Consider the following 21,163-nt stretch of genomic DNA (forward strand, 5'->3'; position numbering starts at 1 on the left):
TGTGAGATAAGGATCTAAATAGAAAGTGTCCCAACACCTTTCATTGAAGAGTCTACCCTCTGATTTGAAATGCCACTTTTATTATTATATTCCATGCCCACATATACATGGGTCTATTTCTTGACTCTATTTTGTTCAATTTGCTTATCTGTAAATTCTATGCTAATATCACTGGGAATAGCTTCTAAGGGGCACTGCAGCTTTCCTACTCTATTGGCTAAAGGAGAAGGAAGGAGCCACACAGGCCTTGCTCTGTTTGTAGGACTTGGGTATCCTGGAGGGTCCATCTGGCCGCTTGTCCACCAGCTCCCTCCCTCATGAAACACTGAGTGAGGCTGTCAAGAGCGGAGGCTGAAAGAGAAACCATTGTCACTTCTACATTGGTCACTCCCAAAAGAAAGTTTTGTGTATTAATCAGAATTTGAAAATGAGAAGTGGTCCAAGGCCATCGGAGTATCCCTCAGTGTCTCTAAAGCCTGTTGTTGCAAAGGGGTAGATGCTGGTATTTGCTGAACATTCAAGGCCTCGAGGACTTTATCTGAGCCTTAACAGACTTAGATTTGGGGAGAACTGTGAGCGTGTTTCTGTGAAAACTCCTTGAACTGGGGGTGGTCATCACCCCAGCCTGCGTGGTGGGGTGGAGAGCTGGGTAAATCAGCCCGATTTATGGATAGGACTGTAGAGGTTGGACAGCTTCATGCTTGAGAATGTGGTGTGGGCCAGGGCCAAAGAGGTGAAATGTTAACTGTTGGGGCAAGTCTTTGTTCCTTATCCTAAGCTGACTTAGCTTGTTTATTAGTACCCATTGATATGGGGCTCGAGCAGACTCTTGGGGCTGAGTAGCAATGCTGTGGTCTCCGTGTTCCCCTCTGAACTGGTGCTGGGTGGATGCGTGGGTGGCTCTACAGCAGGCACTGAAATGCTGCTTGCAGCACATTCCAACCTGGTCACTGGGACAAAGGCGTCTTCAGAGCTCCCTGTGCTCCTTCTCAGGCTCAATCTGGCCTGAACACCCTGCCACAAAGAGTCCTCCGGAAGGAGCTTGCCACCCCATCATCGCTTGTCCTTATGAGCCGCTCCAATGCCCAGCCCACAGGTAACTGGGACAAGGGGAAAGAAGATTGGCCTGAGGGGACTGGAGCCTGGGGAGGGTGCAGGGATGAAAATGTCAAAGGACAACCTCGACTTACCTGTTCTTTTCTTAGCCGCCTCTGGCCAGGACAGCTGTGGGACACCCAACTTAATGTAAGTGCCCAAGCCATGGAGTAGCAAGAGAGGGGGTGGGACAGTGAACGGATAGGAAGTGAGGGAGGTAGAAGCTATGGGCAGGAGGAATAGGGACGCAGGCAAGAAGGCCTGATCTATCTTCAGCTCCCCTGGAGGAGAAGCGGGGTCGAGGGGGGGATGGGCTGAGGTGCAGAGAGGCCAACAGCTCAGGTGACCCACAAACCCGTGCTCAGCTGCCTTTCCCCCACTCTCTAATTAGGCGGACCTTCACAATCGACGACTTTGAGATCGGGCGTCCTCTGGGCAAAGGCAAGTTTGGAAATGTGTACTTGGCTCGGGAGAAGAAAAGCCGTTTCATCGTGGCACTCAAGGTCCTCTTCAAGTCTCAGATAGAGAAGGAGGGTGTGGAGCACCAGCTTCGCAGGGAGATCGAAATCCAGGCCCATCTGCAGTACGGTCAATGCCCTCTGAGCCAAGCCCCTCTGCTCCCTACCTGCCTCCTCTCTTTAAACCCCATCTCATCCAGACTGTTTTCTCTGTAGCTGTGGCCACTTAGAGCCATTGAGCTCTCATTTCCAGCCAGAGCCTTGAATCCAAAGAGCTGTCTTCGGTTCCCCCTTCTCACTTCCAGCCCTGATGTCCCCAGCCCTGTCCAAGTCTGACCCCACTTTGGCCCATATGGACCTGTCATTTTTCCCACTTCCTCGTGCCGGGATGCGGCCTGAGGCCTCCTCTGTTTCTTCTCCCAGGCATCCCAACATCTTGCGTCTCTACAACTATTTCTATGACCGCCGAAGAATCTACTTGATTCTGGAGTACGCCCCCCGCGGGGAGCTCTACAAGGAGCTGCAGAAGAGTCGCACTTTTGACGAGCAGCGAACAGCCACGGTTGGGCAGGGGTGGGCACCTGGAATGCCTGTAGCAGGCCTGAGACCGGGGGGTGCTGCCTGCAGCTGGAGGTGCATCCTTGTCTGACCACCTGTCATTGGCCTTCCCAGATCATGGAGGAACTGGCAGATGCGTTGATGTACTGCCACGCGAAGAAGGTGATTCACAGAGACATAAAGCCAGAGAATCTGCTCTTGGGGCTCCAGGGAGAGCTGAAGATTGCGGACTTTGGCTGGTCTGTGCACGCGCCCTCCCTGAGGTACAGTGCGCCAGGAGGCCGGCCCCGGGTGTGAAGCTGGAGTGCTCAGAATAAAACCGCCCCAGGTCTGGTTACCCAGGAACTTTTGGGTTTGTCTTCATGTAACTATATAGACACAACAGTATCTTTACAAAAGTAAGAGACTCATAGCTTTGTTGCCCAGATTTCTTATTAAATACATGGGGACTATCTTGCCATATTGGGAATACTCCCAAATGGCTTTTTTGTATTGTATAGTAGAGATGAATAGTGATTTATTTAAGCAGGACGTGCTGATGGACATTCGAGCTGTCTCTGATTTTTCCTTAAATTCTAAGGCGGACATTGCCCTCCTATCTGATGGTTTTCAGACGCATCCCTCAGTGTGGGAATGCTGAGGCAGTGTGCGAGCCCACCTCGGGGGCTTTGGTTTATGGCTTTGCCTGACAGCTGCCCCAAAAGCCCTGTCAGAACCCAGCTGGAACACTCCCCTGGTACATGCTCGGGGCTCAGCTCCTTGTCGTCCGGCAGCTGGCAAAGGAGAGGCCATCTGTCTCCGGCATCCCTGCTCACTCCCCACCCCCTCCAGGAGGAAGACGATGTGCGGCACCCTGGACTACCTGCCGCCAGAGATGATTGAGGGGCGCATGCACAACGAGAAAGTGGATCTGTGGTGCATTGGCGTACTCTGCTACGAGCTGCTGGTGGGAAACCCCCCCTTTGAGAGTGCTTCACACAATGAAACTTACCGGCGCATCGTCAAGGTAGGAGGGCTGACCCCGGCTCTCTGGCTAGGGCTCTGTGCTGGCTGCAGAGATCGGGGGATGGGAGTGCAAAGAATGTACTTGTGGGGCCTGTGTAACTCTCCAGATAGAATGGGCTGTCAAGGAAAAAGCAGCCAGGATGAAACCAGTGAGTCCTTTCTTCTTTCTCTGCTTCTGCAGGTGGACCTGAAGTTCCCCTCTTCTGTGCCCATGGGAGCCCAGGACCTCATCTCCAAGCTGCTGAAACATAACCCCTCAGACCGACTACCCCTGGCTCAGGTCTCAGCCCACCCCTGGGTCCGGGCCCACTCTCGGAGGGTGCTGCCACCCTCGGCCCTTCAGTCTGTCGCCTGAGGCGTTCCTGTCATTTACTCATTTGTGTCTGTATTTGTATGTCTGTATATGTGTAGTTGGAAGGAGGGTTGTCTGACCTGTTCCCTTATCTGTCTTCTACCTCCTTTTTATTTAATAAAGGCTGAAACTTTTTATAATGATGAGTATAGACGTTTGCAGGTGGAGACTTTGCTGGGGAGGAAGCCGTCCCCTACGAGGAGGAGGCTGGGAAGTTGCCTGTGCTGGATGCCAGGGACGTGTAGTGCATACTGCCCCTGGTAGCAGCCGCCCTCGGCTCTGACACGGGCCTGGACAGCTGCCAGCCCCGGCCCTGTCAGCTGCTGGCCCCGGCCCCTACTCTCTTTTTCTTTCCCTGCTCTGATTCCCAGGGTCTGGGGGTGCTGGGGACCTCAGCTCCACTCTGCTAAGCCTGCTCTCTGCCCACCTCTTACTTCTCAGTCTCAATGTCTGACATCCAGTCTTTCTCCTGGTTCTGGCCCTGTCAACCTAGGAGCAACTAAACAATGCTGTTCCCTAGAAGTTGTCTTTTCCTATTTGTTTTGTTGCTCTGGTCAGGATCTAATACAGGAGTGAATAGAAGCAGTACAGATGGTGTCTTGTTTCTCACTCAGGTTTCACTGTTAAGTAGATTATTTGCGGTAGGCTTACCCTCATTTTGCAGGTAAAGCAACTGAGACACATGATCTGACAAAAGTCACGCAACTAGTAAGGAGAGCTCAATTTTAAAACTCTGTATTTAGTCCTGGCTGGTGTGGCTCAGTGGATTGAGTGCCAGCCTGCAAGTCAAAGGGTCACTGGTTCAATTCCCCGTCAGGGCACATGCCTGGAGTGCAGGCCAGGCCCCCAGTATGGGGTGCTTGAAAGGTAACCACACATTGATATTTCTCTCTCTTTCTTCCCCTCTCTAAAAACAAATACAATCTTTCTCTGTCTTTTTTTTTTTAAGACTCCATATCTAATACTATGCTAGAATGGTATAATCATGACTTTTCATAACACACATTTATTTTATATGTATATATATCACAAGTGGAAGAAGAATTACAGATTTTGCTGTTATTAAGTATAGCCTAAAAAAAGATTCTTTGTCAGGTTAAGGTAGGCCTATTCTCTTTCTACTTTGCTAAGGGTTTGGGTTTTTTTGTATCAGTAGCTGTTTATTTCATGAGAAGCTTTTTCTGTGTTGATTATTTGCTCTTTTAATCAATGTGGTGAAATACATCAATACATTTTCTTGTTTTTATTTTATCTCAGTTTTTCATGCTCTGTTGGATTCCTACAGCCTCAGTAATAAAGTACCACAAACTCGGTGATCTAAAACAACGGAAGTTTACTCTGGCAGGTCCAAAGTCAAGGTGTCCACGGTATCACACTCGTTTTGAAGGCTCCGGGGGAAAAAATCTTTGCCTCTTCCAGCTTCATGTGGCTTTAGGCGTTTCTTGGCCTATGGCTGCATAACTCCAATCTTCACTTTCATCTTCACATGGCCTTCCCCTCTTCTGTCTCTGTCTCTTCTCTGTGTCGTAAGGACACTACTCTGATTTATGACCCACCCATATAGCCCAGGATGATCTCAAGATCCTTAATTACATCTGCAAAAACACTTCAAAAAAACTGCACATTTATAGGCTCATAGGACATAGACGTACCTTTTGGGGGGGCCGCCATGCAATCTACTAAACATGCCTGTAGAAGAAAACAACTGAATGATATTATAAGGCCAAAAAAAAAAAAAGGCAGTCTGCTCATTTCTCTTTTCCCTGAGAGATCTAATTCCAAATCATTTTGCTATTTTGTTTTACTTTGCTTTTAGTTTTTACCATCTATTTCCAAATCATATGCTCCTGTTGCTATTTCACAAATCTTTAATTTTAGGTATTACCTATTGTTTACCTGCTATAAAATTTAAGGATTAACTTTTTAAATGGTTTTATTTATTTTTAGAGAGAGGGAGAAGGAGGGAGAACGAGAAGGAGAGAAACATCAATATGTGGTTACCTCTCATGTGCCCCTACACTGGAGACCTGACCCGCAACCCAGGCATGTGCCCTGACTGGGAATCAAACCCGTGACCTTTTGGTTCTCAGTCCACTGAGCCACACCAGCCTGGGCTAAGGATTAACTCTTTTCCACCTCTTGCCACCATATCTATGCACACGTGTCCTGTCCCTGCATCCTTCTTACATAGTTATGTCACATTTTTGGTTAGATTTATTCATTTGACAATAGTCACTGAGTGCCTGTGACATTCCAGGCTCCATTCTAGAGGCTGGAGGTAAAGCAGTAAATAAAAGAAAAAAAGATCCTCTATGCTCATGGGCCCTGTTAATCTAGAGGATCGATGTCCAGTGTTTGTATTATCATGAGACACTAGCCAAGCTGACTCATGTGGCATTCTAGTATTTTCCTTTTTATGCAACTTTTGACTGTCTCTGAAGTTGTCTTATTTGCTCAATCCCCTCCGTATAGATCACTAATCCATCTCCAAGTTCTCCTTCAATGTGAGCACTTAAAGCTACGCACATCCGTCAAAGTGTCATTTCATTGTTTCACACAGGCCTGATATGGAGTATAGTATTTTGTATTTTTCAGGTCTCAATATTCTCTAATTACCATTATGATTTGTTCTCTGTATTTCAAAGGTGTTTTTAAAATTCCAAACACATGGGCTTTCCCCCACCCCGTTTCTCCTTCACCCTCACCACCAAGCGTGCCATGCAAGTGCCCTGCGCTTGTGCCCCCTAACCCGCCTTAGGCCCTGGGCCTCACTTCCCCAGGGCTGGGTTTGAGCCCTCCATTACCTCTAAAAATTTCTGTTTTAATTTCCACACATTAAATGAGTCAGTTCACTCAAATAATATAAGGTGCAACTCCCCTTTCCCAATTATACTAATACCAGTTTGGTAACATCTTTCTAGTCTTCTTCTTTTGTATTTACATTCATATCTATATACTTCTAGAAAACAGCATTTTTTTTTAGCATGTGGAGATTTCTTTCATGTAAAGCGTATTGGCCTGTATGTGTTGTTTTATCGCTTCCTTTTTGCCCTTTTGATGCCTTAGAAGGCTCTCTGACAGTCTGGATAGATGTGTTTTATAAAACTCCTGCACTATAATCCTTAATATGAATATCCCTACGATTTTTAAGAAGCCATTCTGTTGATGGACATATAGACTGTATTCAGCGTGTTGTGCTATGACCGTGCCTTTTGCATGCCTCCTTATGCTCCTATGTGAGGACTTCCCTGGGGAAGACCTACAGAAGGACATGGCACAGCTGGGTGGCAAGGTACACCTTGGAAATGTTCCATAGGTTTTTCCCAGTTGCTCTCCAAAGTCGTGGGGCAACTCACACCCCTACCAGCACTAACGGAGGGCATCCACTTTGCTGCACCCTCTTCGGGTGTGTTGGCTTTCCCACTCCCCAAGTCAGCAAAGCTCCTTGAGCATGTCCAAGTTGTTTCCGCCTCAGGCCTGTGCTCTTGCTCTTCCCACTGTCCAGAATGGGTCCTTGGTGACTTTGTTGACCTGCTAAATTAACCAGCTCTGGCGTCCTTGGCCATTTTTCTATTATATATGTCCTTTGCTAATTTACTTGTAAAGACAAGGGATATTCATTTGTCATATACACTTTGCCAATATTTTTTTCCTTTCTGCAATTTGTCTTTCAACAAAAAGTTCAGAGTGGTTTTTCTATGCTGAAGTTTTTCAGTTTTATCTTGTCGAATCTATCATCTTTTTCCTTTATGGTATTTGACTTTTGGGTTTTCTTTAAAAAAGCCTTTATTACCCCAAGCTTATAAAAAAGCCTGCTTACTTTCAGTACTTTTCTTTTTTTCACTTAAAATTGTCATCTGCCCTCGCTGGAGTGGCTCAGTGGATTGAGCGCGGTCCTGCAAATGGAAAAGTCACCAGTTCCAGTACCCGTCAGGGCACATGCCTGGGCTGCAGGCCAGTTCCCTGGTTGGGAGCATGCACGAAGCAACCAATTGATATTTCTCTCACACATTGATGTTTCTCTCCCTCTCTCCCTGCCCCTCAAAAAATAAATAAATAAAATCTTTTAAAAAAATAAATAAAATGGTGATCAGCCCTGGCTCAGCTGGTTAGAGTCATCCAGTGTACACCAAGGTTGCGGGTTCCAACATTGGTCAGGGCACGTAAAACCAGTGCTGCATGAATAGGTAAAGCAACAAATAGATGTTTCTTTCAATTTTTTAAAAAGATTTTATTTATTTTTAGAGAAACAGGGAGGGAGGGAGAAAGAGAGAGTAGCGCATTGACAGGTTGCCTCTCACACACCCCCATTTCAGGACCTGGCCTGTAACCCAGACATGTGCCCTGACCAGGAATTGAACCAGAGGTCCTTTTGTTCACAGGCCAGTGCTCACTCCACAAAGCCATAACAGTCAATGCTCAAGTCAATTTAAAAAAAAAGTAAAATTGTGATCAGAGTAGAATTTCTGTGTGTGTGTGTATATGTGTGTGTGGAGTTAAATCCTTGTTTTTTGTTTTAGTTCAAATAGCTGGTCTCATACAATTTCTATAAATTGATTCAAAATGCCATCATTTGCTAAATCATATATGCCATCATATACTAAATTTCCATATACAGAAATTGCATAATTGGTAACAAAAAAATGTGTATTTATTGGGTAGCAGAGAAAACATGGGCCTTTTGCAAGACACTTGTCCCTGATTACAGCAAAACTCATCCTCCTCTAGCTGCCAGCACTGTAGTACGGGCCTTTTTGACCAAAAACATTTTTACAAAATATTGAAAAGCATATTCCAAGGCCTCATAAACAGAATGTGCATATGTGTGGAAATATAAGTCACAGTAGTGACTCATATATCTATCCAGAAGTGATCAATAGTTGGTGACAGCGATAGGCAAAGAGCAGCTGCAGCACAGAGGTGGCAAACCTTTATGTGTAAAAGTCCAGGAAGTAATGAATTAAGGCTCTGCAGGGCATATGACCTCTGCTGAAACTGCTGAACTGTGGCATTATGGCACGAAAGCAACCATAGGCAGTACATCAATTTATTGGCCGATGCCAATAAAACTTTATGGACATTACAATTTGAATTTCGTTTTATATGAATTGTTCTTATTTTTAATATGATTTTTCAACCATTTAAAAACATAAAAAACTGTCCCAAATTATACTTTGACAACAAATGTGTCAGCCACTTCATTATTGCCAATCCTTGTGCTATGTAATACATATGGCAAGAAATATCGGGACCTGTGTCATTAAACCTCTTTAGGTACATTGAGTTTTAAGAAATAAGATTTGAAAAATAAGAACATTAACAGTTACGCATGGAATAGAACTTGCTTGGTTTCTTCTACATAACAAGGTAAAAATTTGTTTCTCAATATTTGTGTTTATTTAGCTCAGAAAGTTTTGTGCCATGAATAGGTGGCATTTAATCAAGCCAGACAACACAGGCATAGAATTTAAAAACTTACATAGAAAATGATAGTATCAGACAAGACAGAAAGAAAGAATTCAGTTTATTAGCCTGGACAACTTGGGTTTACTCGCCTTTTTTTTTTTAATTTTAAAAAATAAATGTACAATAAAACTAAAACTTAAAAATGAAGAAAAGCAAAAATGTGAAAAACCATTCTTAGCTCACAGGTCACATAAAAACAGGTGGAGAGCAGAATTTGGCCCACGGGCCATACTTTCCTGACCCCTGATGTAGTGAACACTATGGTTGTTCCCCCATAACCTCTCCTCCCTCCCCAATTATGTTGCAGCTACTTGATTGTGGGGGAATTGACGCACCCCTACATCCAGGAGGAGCATAAGCATTTTAATCTAGTCAGTTAATTCTTATCGCCTTGACAGTGTGATTACTTCCAGGCCCAGGCCGAAGTCAGCCAGACACGGTATTAACACCTGCCACAGTGACTGCTTTGGGTCTATGAACCAGTTTAGGCCAATGAGATATGAAGGCAGATTAACTGGAGCTTTGGGGAAGGATGCAGCCTTGTTCTTCTGTGAAGGCTAGTGGACGCTGTGGGAGTATATCAGCCGGGGTTCCTCATGCACATGTAAAAATAGAGACCTCATTTCAAATGGAGTCGGGAGGCTAAAAGAGAGAACTCTCCTGCAAGTGTCACTCAACACACACTGCTGGCCCCCGCAGGAAGAGACATACCTTGCTCTCAGACAGTAAGTGGTGCTACTTTACTACCTTAGCTCGGGGAAGAAATGGGAGCCTGTCACAACTCAACCAATGGAAGGTCACTGTACTTTCAACTTTCAGTTTCCTCCAACGGACTCTTTTTTTTTTTTTTTTTTTTTTAACAACAGCCCCTCCTTAGTCCGTAAAAGAGCAGTTCCTCTCCTTTGTTTCTCTGGACTTGCATGTGGTTGGCCATTAGCCCCATGTCCCAAATTGCAGTTCTGTGTTGTTCCCAGAACAAATCCATTTTGTTGAAGAAATACTGGCTATTTGTTTAAGGCCAACACGTGCAACAGAAAACAAACCAGGTTCATTTAAGCAGAAGAGGCCCTTACTATAAGCATCCAGGGTAATTTACCGAATCTCCGGGAGTGCCAGGCATTTCCAGGAGGACCATGCTTTGAGTCTGCACAGCCAGGAAGAATTTCACTGCAGAAGTGGTCCAGTAGACCATGGTGGAGCCTGAGTCATGTGCTAGGGAAGTTGGGAAAGGGACTGCTATTTCGGGTTTTGTAGTAGGATATGGGCTCTGCCTAATGAGCTGGAAGAGTTCCCAAATGTCGGCATTGAGATCCTGGGAGGCCAAAAAGAATGACAAATGACCCCTGTTACGGACTGAAAGACTTTCTCTCTCCAAAATTCACATGTTAAAGTCCTAACATCATGTGAACTTTTTTTCCTTTTAAAGATTTTATTTATCTTTTAGAGAGAGGGAAGGGAGGGAGAAAAAGAAAGTGAGAAACATCCAATGTGTGGTTGCCTCTCAAACTCCCCCCATCAGGGACCTGGCCCCACAACCCCAGCACATGCCTGGAACCGGGGACCCTTTGCTTTGCAGGGTAGCACACAATCCACTGAGCCACACCAGCCACTAGCTGGGGGTGGAGTTAGGCCTTTAGAGGTAATTAGTTTTAGATGAGGTCATGAGGGTGGTGTCCTCATGATAGAATTAGTGTCTTTACAAAAAGAGACCTAGCTTTCTTTCTCCACGGTGTAAGGACACATCTAGAAAATGGCCAGGAAGAGAGAGGCGCCTCACCAAGGACTGAATCAGCTGGCACCTTGGACTTCTCAGCCTTCAGAAACTGGAAGAAATGTCTGTCGTTTAAGAAAACTAGTTTATAGTATTTTGTTACAGCATCCCAAGAAGACTAATAAAACCCCCAAAGAATGACAAACGGCACAGCCATTTTGACACCATAAGGAAGCTCTCACTTGGCATAAAATTGCCTCACAGACAGAAACCAAACCTTGTGTGATAGCCTTAAAGAACTGAATGTAGGCTTCTCTGACATGGACTCAAGACTATAATTGCATAACAAATCTCCCCCCCTTTTTTGTTGGTTCAACGGGTGTTTTCTGTCACTTGCTGAGTAAAGAGCATCCATCTGCTGAGAGGTAAAAGGAACATAAGGAGGAAGGCCAGTCCCAGAGAAAGGGAGAAAAGTTTAGAGTGGACCATAGGTCTCACAGCCTATTAGTCAAGATTCTGGGTGCAAGTGACAGGAACACATCTTGGAAGAGTTCAAGCCAAAAAAAAAAGGGGGGTGGGAATTAATGACAGGTTCATTTTCCTAATAAACATTTATTGAGCACCTACTATATACAAGACACTGTTCTAAGCACTTGTGATAGAAATAAGCACAAAACAGACAAAATGCCTTACCATCATGGAGCTTACATGAGCAAATAAGCAAAGTATATAGTATGTCAGATAGTGATAAGTGCTACAGAGAAAAGGCAGGAATTGCTGGGTAAAGTGGTGCAATTTTAAACAGCTTGTAAGGGGAGGATTCATTGAAAATTTTGGGTAACATTTGAATAAGAACCTAAAGGGGAGAAGGAAAGGAGGAATTTCCAAGTTGAAAGTTTTTCTTGGTGGACTCAGCCTCCCCCCATCCCCCCAAAAAGAGCAAGTGTAAATCCCTGAGAAGGGAGCATGTCTGTCCTGTCAGAGGAACAGTGAGGAGGAGGCCTGTGTGGCTCCAGCAGGACCAGTAAGGGGAAGAGATGAGATCAGAATGGTACCAGGGACCTGACCTTCATGTAGGGACATTCACTTATTGACTATTTTGCCTAGTGGCAAAATCACACGCCATCCTCCAAGGGAAGAGACTAAAACGTGGAGGGGGCACGAGAAAGAACAGAGTGGCAAAAGGCCAGGAAATCTTTAAATCCACTTCGCTCTTCACGGTTAGTCGCTCTGCATAGTTCACCGGCTAGGTCTGTGAGCCGAGGATGACCGTACGAACCATTCATGTTCTGCTGAGAATTGTTTTCATCCTTCCTGATCAACTAAGTGCGGTTCAATCCCGATGATCCCAAGAAAGATATATATTCTATTTCCTTCCCAAGAACCTCTCTTAGGAACCCCAAGTTTGATCCCTGTGTGCTGTGGTTGCTAAGCAACAGTTGTGGGCGTGACCATTGTGGGAGGAAAGCGTCTAAGGTCCCGCCCTGTAGGACTCCAGAATTTCAGGACCTTCTTCTTTAAGATCCGCCCCCTCAACTTTTTGAAGGGGCGGGGCGATGAGAGCAGCTGTCACCTTCTTATCTCCATCCCGCTGGCTCTCACTAGTGTCCGGCTGTTTAATAACAGCTCTTCTTCCGGGACTTCCTGGTCGCCGTGACCAATCAGAGTGCTGTTCCCGTCCTTACCATTGTCAGCCCGCAGCCTATCGGCGCACCTCTACCAACGCCCCTTAAAGGCGCCGCCAATGCCCCGGGAGCCGGCGGTTCCTGCCCCCAATTGCAGTATGGAGTCGTCCCGGGGGCGGCCTGGGCCTGAGTCAGACCTTCTGCCTCTCGGGGGACAGCAAGCTGCGATCTTCGGCGGTGGACCCGGCCGAGCGCCCTCTGAGCCGCCCTCAGGCTTCCAGGTGTCAGGGGAGGAAGAGGCCGAGAACGTTGGAGGCTCGAGCCGCCACCCCAGGGCGTCCCCGAAGACTTCGAGCTGCAGCGTCGTCCAAACGCCGGAACCGGAGGCTCCGGAGAACGAGCCCGGCCGCGCAGTGACGACGTGTGCACCGGGGAGCCGCCGGGGGGCGCCAGGTCCCGAGCACGACCTGCACGAGTCTTTCCTACGCAAGGACCCTGAGCCGCCCGAGGACAAGCCTGCATCCGAAAGGGTCTGCCGTCGAGGGAGCCGGGGAGGCGGCGAGATGGATGTTGAGCAGGGGGAGGAGGAGGACGACGAGGGGGCGCCCGGCAGGGCTGGCAGATCGTTCTCGAGCCGACTTCAGGACAGCCGCAGCCTGGACGGGCTGAGCGGGGCGTGCGGCGGCTCCGGGTCCGCGGTGGGTGCGGAGGCTGGCTCAGGGGGCGGGCGTCGCGCCACCATCTCCAGCCCCCTGGAGCTCGAGGGCACGGTGAGCCGCCATGGCGACCTCACCCACTTTGTCGCTAACAACCTGCAACTCAAGATCCGTCTGAGCGGCGCCTCTCAAGCCCCGCCCCCTGCCCCTGCTCCGCCCTGTTCAGCGCCCTCATCCATTCCAGCCATTCCCCCCATCGACCCCGATGTGCTGCGGGACCTGGAGCGGCTGAGTCGGGAGCTGGGCGGCAGGGTAGACCGTCTGCTTCGTGGACTGGGTGGCGCGGTGCAGGAGCTGACAGCACTGAGCGTGGGCTGCATCCAGACCTACCGCGACGCCGTGGACTCCCTAGGCGAAGCCGTGGACATGAGCATCAAGGGAATGTACACCCTGCTGGCGCGCTGCGAGGAGCTGGAGAGGGCTCTGCAGCCGGTGCAGGGGCTGGCGCGCCAAGTCCGGGATATCCGACGCACCCTAGAGGTGTTGGAGGCTCTGTGCAAGTGACCATAGAGACAAAAGAGGCCAAACCAGGGCCCAGCAGGATCCTATGGCCTCTTCAAGGAGCTCTGGTGGGGAGACCAATATATTGGAGGGTCTTTCAGACGCATTTAGTAGGCCAGCGACCACTCGCTGGGCCTTATGCAGGTGTATATGGGAAAGTTATAAAGGCTTTCCTGGCGGGAGGGGATAATGCTCAGCCCCTACTCAGTTGACCATCTGTAGCTACCTTGTTCTCCCCTAGTTAGAGCACCATACCTGGGAACCCAGGGCTTCAGGTCTGGGCTTGGGAGACATGACTGCCATATGTTATCAAGAAAGGAGAAACAGATGCCCCAGCCCCCGATGTGGCCACTGACTCCAGTGGCTGCATCTAGTGCCAGGGCTATGGGAGTTTGAGTGGTCCTTGGCCACACACCATGCACACGAGAACGCACACCTGCAGATGGATAACCTGCTTCTGCCCGCCCGTCCCCCACCATCCCATTTCAGCCAGAACCAGGGTGGAGCTAGAAAGAATGGATTGCATGGTAGAGGGGGTGAGGTGGGACGGGTCTCACTGCTCTCAGGGTTCAGTAGAATTGTCGTTGGGTGTGAAGCCCGCCTGTTGTGGAGTGCTCTAATCAGTTTTGGCTTTCTGAGTTTTTGTGGAATTAAAGTGCTGCTGCTGCTAAGGCTGAGGCTGTGTCTGTGTGGTGTTACAGGGATTGATGAACCAAAGGAATGGGAATGAGGGTTAGTCATTTTCGTGGAGCTCCCTCGGGGCTGGTGTGGGGAGTGAGGTGGGAGTCCCAGGCTATGTAGAAAGGATATGGTTCCTACTCTTAGACAGCAGGTCTGAGGCGAACTGCAGGACAAAGGTATGATCCAGAGATCCAATAAAAACAGAAAAAGAAACATGGTGTCCCAGAAGAGAAAGGGAAGGGATTGTCTTCTCAGATCCTAAAGTAGGCAGTCAGGGGCTGGGTGAATTGGATATCTTGTCTGTGGAGAAAGACAGGAAAAACTTGTTAGCTCCATTCCTGGCCCCATTTCCCATACTGCACTGATTAGTGCCAGATGTATGATCTGAGACAATCTTTGTTCCAACTTCTGGCACCCTTCTGTTTACAGTCCACAGAGTAAGTTCCAGCGGCCACCAAACATGTTATGGTCAGGAGATTTAGAGAGATCACAGATAGAACTCCAGTTTCATTGAAACTTCCTCCTCTCCCTGAAAACACTAGCACTTTGGACTGTAACTCAAAACGTTTCTTTTTTTGTATATGAAGGGTTATGGTGTTGGAAACGTTCCATAAGCCTTCCTTAATAACAAAAAATTAGTTTAAAAAAAAAAAAAAAAAAGCATTCCGTGTTGGCCCGTACGGGGATCGAACCCGCGACCTTGGCGTTATTAGCACCACGCTCTAACCAACTGAGCTAACCGGCCGGCGGTGTGAGGCGTGGGCATATAGTACTGTGTAGGTTTCGCATTACCTAGGAGTTCTGCCAAAAAATTTAAAAATGGGTATGATTACTTTGGGAGAAATAAATAAGATATGAAGATTAAATCACCAACCATTTCAGGAAGTAACGGTCAAGACAACACTAACAAGCACAGATAACGCGACTTCAGCGCTTGGCAGCAGGCCCTGGCGCAAATAAGAGCTTAGCACTGACAACGTGTACGCAGTGTTCAGCAACACCAACAAACAGAAAACAGTCTGATTCCCGGAGAGAGGACAGCTATGAGGGAAATTTTATAGGGTGGATGTAAGGAACCTCCGCGACTCCTCTTCCGCAGACCTCAGGTAAGCCCAACAACTCCTCTTTCGCAGTGTCTCAAGCAAAAGACACGCCGGGCGCATTCATAGGCACCGCTGGGATTCGAACCCAGGATCTCCTGTTTACTAGACAGGCGCTTTAACCAACTAAGCCACGGCGCCTAACGGTAGAAATTTCAGAGCCTCTTTCCTTGGCCAGGTCAGCTCAATGGTGGATGCGCTAATGTAAAGGACCATTTTTTAACCAACCTTAGCCTATCCTGGAAAACATGGTAGAAGGAACGAAAACCACAACCGCTCGTGAGACAGAATGAAGGGAGTGATATGGAAATTGAAGGTGGATATACGGAAGATAAGGGAAATTCTTTTTACAAAACTAGATGCAAACAATGACAATCTCAAGCCGACGAGGATGGGATTCGAACCCACGCGTGCAGAGCACAATGGATTAGCAGTCCATCGCCTTAACCACTCGGCCACCTCGTCCACGGTAACAGGAATTTGGTTCTTCTGCGTGAGGTCTGAACTCTCGCTGTACTATATATAAAGCCTAGACCCCTTCACGTCGCAGAACGGTTTCATTCCTTGGGATCCTGCCCGGCACTGCGGAGATGATACGCAGTGCATTGAACAGACCCGGCTACATTCTTGCCTGCACGACCGCCCGACTGGGTTGAGCCATAAGGAACATCCGCTAGTCGTCAGGAACTCCACAGTCAGCCCAGATCCATGATACTGGGCCTGCAGCAAAACCAAGGCGAGATTTTCGGGCTTCCGTCATGATGGAAATAAAGAAAAAGTCTTGAAAAGGACTGACCCCGACGTGATTTGAACACGCAACCTTCTGATCTGGAGTCAGACGCGCTACCGTTGCGCCACGAGGTCGACCGGCCATACACCTTACCAGATTTTCTCATAACATAATGGCTCGGTTTCCAGGTGACCGGGGGCTCGGCGATACAGGAATGAGAACCTAGGGGACTACCTGAATTTGTAGTGTGATGCTTGCGCTCTCTCACCCACCTCGGGGAATGAGCAGGGCACACCGCCCCAGCAGTGGCTTTGCGATCTCCGGGATCGGCGGTCCCTCCTACCCATCTCCGGCGTCCCGCGGACAAGCAGGTGACCCAGAGCTGCTGCCAGGGGGACCCAGAGTCCATAGCACAACAGGGACCGACCTGCGCAGAAACGGATGGAAGAACGGATGCCAGACCCGAAGTGATGGAGTCCTCGCCAGAGCCCAGGGTTCCTGAAGCGGTGAGATTAGCTCCTCCAGCGATGCTTCTCCTACCTGGCCGCACGTTGCAATCGCTTGCGGATCCTCGCAGATAGATAGCCACGCACAAGCTCCATATTGGAAGGATCTGGCTTAAAAGTCCAGGGTAGAACTCCGAAATGGGTAATGTCATTTTTGACAATTCTGAATAGTTTACATACAATGAAATGCATAGATCTTAAGTGCGTATTTTGATGAGTTTTGACAATTGCAAATCAGAACCTTTACAACATTTCTTTCACCCCCAAAATTCTTCCTTGTCCTTCCCTAAATGATCCCGCCTCTCCCTTCCTCGGAGCAATCACTGTTCTGATCTTGATCACCATTAACAGCAGTCTTTAAAAAAAAAAAAAAAAAGTAAACAAAAAACTTTCCCAGGTGAGACACAGCTGAAGCTGGGAACCTCTAAAGAGGGTTACCAGAAATTGGCAAAGAACTTCATTTGCTTCATAAAGGACAAGAAAAATTCAACAGGCCAATATGCGAAAGAGGTCATGCTGTATGTATCTCAGTCTTTTCCTTCCAAGCCAAATGTCTGCACGTTCTGCACAGTGGCTCTCTGGAAAGTTAACAAGGACTACAAAGATGCCGAAGCCTGCAGCCATTATTTGACCCATGCAACAGCTTCTTTAAGATCCTTTTTCTCCCTTGGTTGTCTTGACTCTCATCTGCTGGCCTTCTGCTGGTTCTTCATCCCTCCACCCCCACTCCCCAGTCTTTTTCTTTCTTTTTTCTTAGAGTTTGGACTTGTCCCTCCTCACACGTCTTCCCTGGATTTAGCCATCACTGGCAAGCTGAGGGGTTCAGATGGCCAGGGCCTGCTGGACAGCTCCGCTTGACCTTGTCATCCTTCCTTTCCAGTCCTGCACTCCCAGTCGGTGACTGACTCTTTCCTTTCCCTCGCTTCCCATTTCTAGTCACCAAGTCCTGCCAGTTCTATTTTCCTTCATGATTCTCCTGTCAGCCCTCCTTTCCCATTCTCATTGCCATCCCCTCCATGTCTCTCTATGGGTTATAGTAATGGAACCCTTTATGGTCTCTCCGCCTCCAAAAGAGTCAAATAGAATCATCTTTTAAAAATAGAAATATGATCCCATCATGCCATGGCTTAAAACGGGGATTAAGTCCTAATTTATTGGTTAGGCCCCTAGGGCCAAGAGCTGCTCCTTCTCCTTTTTCTTCTTTTATTATTGACTTTCAGAGAGAGAAAGAAACGTCAATTTGTTGTTTTACTTATTTATGCATTCATTGGTTTCTTCTTTGATGTGCCTTGACTGGAGATGGAACCCACAACCTCAGTGGATCAGGACGATGCTCTAACCAGCTGAATTACCCAGCCAGGGCCATCTCAGGCTAAGAGCTCCTTAAGCACTTGGGCTTTGGAACCAGGTTGCCAGGGTCCACATTCAGGCTTTGCTACTTGTTGTGTAACTTGGGCTATTTATTGAACCTCCCTCTGTATCAGTGTCCCCATCTGTAAATTAGTAAAGGTTACAATAGATTACTGTTGGTTTATTTACTACAGATAAAGTGCTCAGAGCTTGGCTGATAATAATCACATAATTATTGTCATTGTTATTATTTTTACTATCTGGTCCTTGCCTGATTCTTCAGGCATTGCCTCCTCATCTCCCACGTGACAACCATGCTGCCTCATTTACAATTAAACTCACCTTGGTCTCAACTGTCTCTGTGCCACTACCCTTGGTAGCATTGTTTGATGGTCTTTCCAATCCTTCTTACTTGGCTGATCCTTTCATAATTCTCAAGGCTCAATTCAGAAGCTGCCTTTTCCCCATTTCCCCATTTCCCCCCCCCCCAACCGGGGGAAGAGGACTTTCCTGTTTCTCTCCCCAAGATAACACTTAAAATATTATCTTTAAATTGTTTACTTGGTTATTCCCCTCAACTACACTCTAAGTTACTCAGCAGTAGAAAATATGTATTCCCAGCACACAGTACAATTCCTGGAATACAGTGCATATTCAAAAATCACTTGTGAAATTTAGGAATAGCTTTAGCAAAGCACTATAGTGGGCAAGATCCTGGCTTATTGAGGGAGTTGACATTTCGGAGAGGTGAAAAGTATGGGGTAAGTTGGAAAGTTTTGCTAGAAATGGAAGTCGGGTCCATGAACATGGTACAAGGGAACATGGACTTGATCTTTAGTCTCAGAGAGGTTCTGCAGCAGGTGTGAAGTATGATCAGTCCAATGTCACCATTCAGAGTACTCGCTAATATTTACAACTCCTCCATTCATCCCACCAGTTTCCAAACTTTAGAATCCAATAAATTATTCTGTCCAGAGCTGCATTGCTCAATATGGTGGCCACTAGGGTGGCTTTCCAAGATGAGGCTATTCAAATTAAATTAAATTTTAAAAATTCAGTTCCTTAATCCTACTAGCCACATTTCAAGTGTCCAAGAGCCACATGGAGCTAGCTGGTCATCATGATGAGCAGAGCCAATATGAAATATTCCCGTCATCATAAGACGTTCTATTGGACAGCACTGATGCAGAGACTGGAAGCGGGTGGCCTGAGCCTGCATGCTGTTGTCATCAGAGTTATTATTTTCCTTCTCACTTTTTAATTTTTAAATTGGATACCAACATTTCTAATTAGAATAAGAATCTGAATTTCTGGTTTCTCATTTTAAAAAAGCACAGATATCCTGCAACACTGGCCTTTGATCCCCTCAGGACAATTGACTGAAGCTCAGCAGCTGCTGACCATTCTCCTCACCCTTCAGCCTGCCCCCAGCTACTACACAGACTTTAGAATGGGCCTGGGCTCTCCTGGGTTTGGTTTTGTTTTGTGTTGTTTTTTGCCCCCTGACCTCAAGTAACTTCATTTATGTGTTGTAGTCATTTGTGTTTTCAGAGAAGAATACAATAAATGAGTAAAGTAAGAAACCACATGTTTACAGATTATAATGAGGACTAGTGAGTGAGAGGCAGGAGACTGCTGGTGAAGAGCTCAGGTTCTCAAGTCAGCCTGTGTCATCAATTACAAGATCTTTGACCTGAGACAGGGAAATACATTGCTCTGTGTCTGAAGTTTCCTTATCTGTGTCTCAATACCATTCAGTTTTGTACTTTAAAATGATTAATTTTATGTAGTGTAAATTTCACATAAAAAAAAGAAAAGAAGCACTACTGAGCCAATTTGAAGAGGTTCCCACGGGTCAAAAGAGAGACAATCTGAGCATCATCAAAAATTGTAACTGCAATGGACTGAAACATACAAAAGATGATAAAATGTACAACTTCACAATGATACTAAAAACAACTAACTTGTCACCTTTGGAGGATGCTGGGGAACCAATTCATTGTCCTGAATACATGGGGGGAAAACACGTATTCATCCAGTCTTTCCTGTATGACCTGTATCTCAGTGTAAACAATGAGTTAATGAGGGCACATTCTTATTTATAGCAGGATCCCAGGTGATCAATGCAGAAAGAATGATAGAATTAGGACATCCCCTTTTTACAACACCTCATATAATGATGGAGGTAGGTAGTGATGCTCAATTAAACCAGTATGTGAAAAAGAGATGGGGACCTTCATAATGGTCCCACTGCTCAGATTTAACACTAGAAAAAAAGAGAGGATCAAGCGTTAAGTTCCTCCTGCTGTAATGGAATAAGGACAAACCACCATTCACGATGTATCTTTACCAGAAAATTGAACATGAGAATAATCTGACAAGTTTACATGGACAGAGGAATAAGTCAAATGACCTGGCCAGAACACAGCCCATAAATGGCCCAGTATCTTCAACAGATAAATTACAAGAAGATAGGATGAAGGAGGAGGGAGGAGGAAGAATCTAAGATTAAAATAGACTTAAGAGACATATTGACCAAGTACAGTGTGTGAACTTTATTTGCACGCTGATTCAAACAAACTGTAAAAAAAAAGTGTGGGTGTACAATTTGAACTATTTTGGTGATGTCTGGGATTTACTTCAAAATAACCTAGTAGGACTGAGAGGGAAAGTATAGAGGAAACAAGGTTGGCCACATGTTGGTAAGTGTTGAAGCAGAATAGTAGGCTTCAAAGGGGTTCATGATACTATTTTTATTTTTACATATATTTAAATTTTTCCATGATAATTTTTTTCCTCAATTCTTTTATGACTAGTCCAAATGTCATGACACGTGGATTCCAGAGGGAGTGAAGGACACCCAGTCACCCGCAGTACCGCCTCTGACCACAGGCCGGCTCCAAAACTCAACGTTTTTGAGACTTCCCTGGGGCGCTTCTGTGAATCAAGGTCATGGAGAATGACAGGACAGAACTCACCGCCTGCTTGCTCTTTATTAATTCACGGTGTGAAATGTGAAATGTGACTACCCAGTTCTTACTACCTAGTATGTCCGCCAGGCAGGAAGCCTATTATAAGCAGAATAATCCCCCAAATTTAGAGCCGCTGGAGCCCCAAATCTATCATCCTTGCACCTCTCCCTTTTCTTGCTTACCCACAACCCCATGTTCAGACCTTCTTATCTTGGTTCCTTCCATTTCACTCCACCTTCCTGATCCCACCCAGGTCCAATCTTGTCCTATCCTCCCTGGATAACTCTATGGCTTCTTCACTAGCCTTCTGCTTAAAACCTTCTTAAAATCCATTCTC

The 21,163-nt window shown here is 46.7% G+C and overlaps 2 protein-coding genes and 4 non-coding genes across 6 annotated transcripts; 2 read left to right on the forward strand and 4 right to left on the reverse strand.

Moving 5' to 3' along the window:
* Window positions 1-1,928: 1,928 nt before the first annotated feature.
* On the forward strand, window positions 1,929-3,526 carry AURKB (aurora kinase B). Its single transcript, XM_054575583.1, has 4 exons — window positions 1,929-2,115; window positions 2,226-2,374; window positions 2,943-3,117; window positions 3,298-3,526. Exons 1-4 carry the CDS (start codon window positions 1,942-1,944, stop codon window positions 3,469-3,471), a joined length of 672 nt encoding a protein of 223 aa, XP_054431558.1. The 5' UTR covers window positions 1,929-1,941; the 3' UTR covers window positions 3,472-3,526.
* Window positions 3,527-12,396: 8,870 nt separating this feature from the next.
* On the forward strand, window positions 12,397-14,158 carry BORCS6 (BLOC-1 related complex subunit 6). Its single transcript, XM_054575691.1, has one exon. It carries the CDS (start codon window positions 12,429-12,431, stop codon window positions 13,488-13,490), a length of 1,062 nt encoding a protein of 353 aa, XP_054431666.1. The 5' UTR covers window positions 12,397-12,428; the 3' UTR covers window positions 13,491-14,158.
* Window positions 14,159-14,839: 681 nt separating this feature from the next.
* Window positions 14,840-14,913, reverse strand: TRNAI-AAU (transfer RNA isoleucine (anticodon AAU)). The gene has a single exon. It is a non-coding gene; the product is annotated as a tRNA-Ile (tRNA).
* A 422-nt stretch (window positions 14,914-15,335) lies between these two features.
* On the reverse strand, window positions 15,336-15,409 carry TRNAT-AGU (transfer RNA threonine (anticodon AGU)). Its single transcript has one exon. It is a non-coding gene; the product is annotated as a tRNA-Thr (tRNA).
* Window positions 15,410-15,651: 242 nt separating this feature from the next.
* Window positions 15,652-15,733, reverse strand: TRNAS-GCU (transfer RNA serine (anticodon GCU)). Its single transcript has one exon. It is a non-coding gene; the product is annotated as a tRNA-Ser (tRNA).
* A 327-nt stretch (window positions 15,734-16,060) lies between these two features.
* Window positions 16,061-16,132, reverse strand: TRNAW-CCA (transfer RNA tryptophan (anticodon CCA)). The gene has a single exon. It is a non-coding gene; the product is annotated as a tRNA-Trp (tRNA).
* Window positions 16,133-21,163: the final 5,031 nt, after the last annotated feature.

This window comes from Pteronotus mesoamericanus, unplaced genomic scaffold (genome assembly GCF_021234165.1).
Source record: "Pteronotus mesoamericanus isolate MK-2021 breed Mesoamerican mustached bat unplaced genomic scaffold, CSHL_Meso_final contig_317, whole genome shotgun sequence".
In the NCBI taxonomy this organism is placed as follows: Eukaryota; Metazoa; Chordata; class Mammalia; order Chiroptera; family Mormoopidae; genus Pteronotus; species Pteronotus mesoamericanus.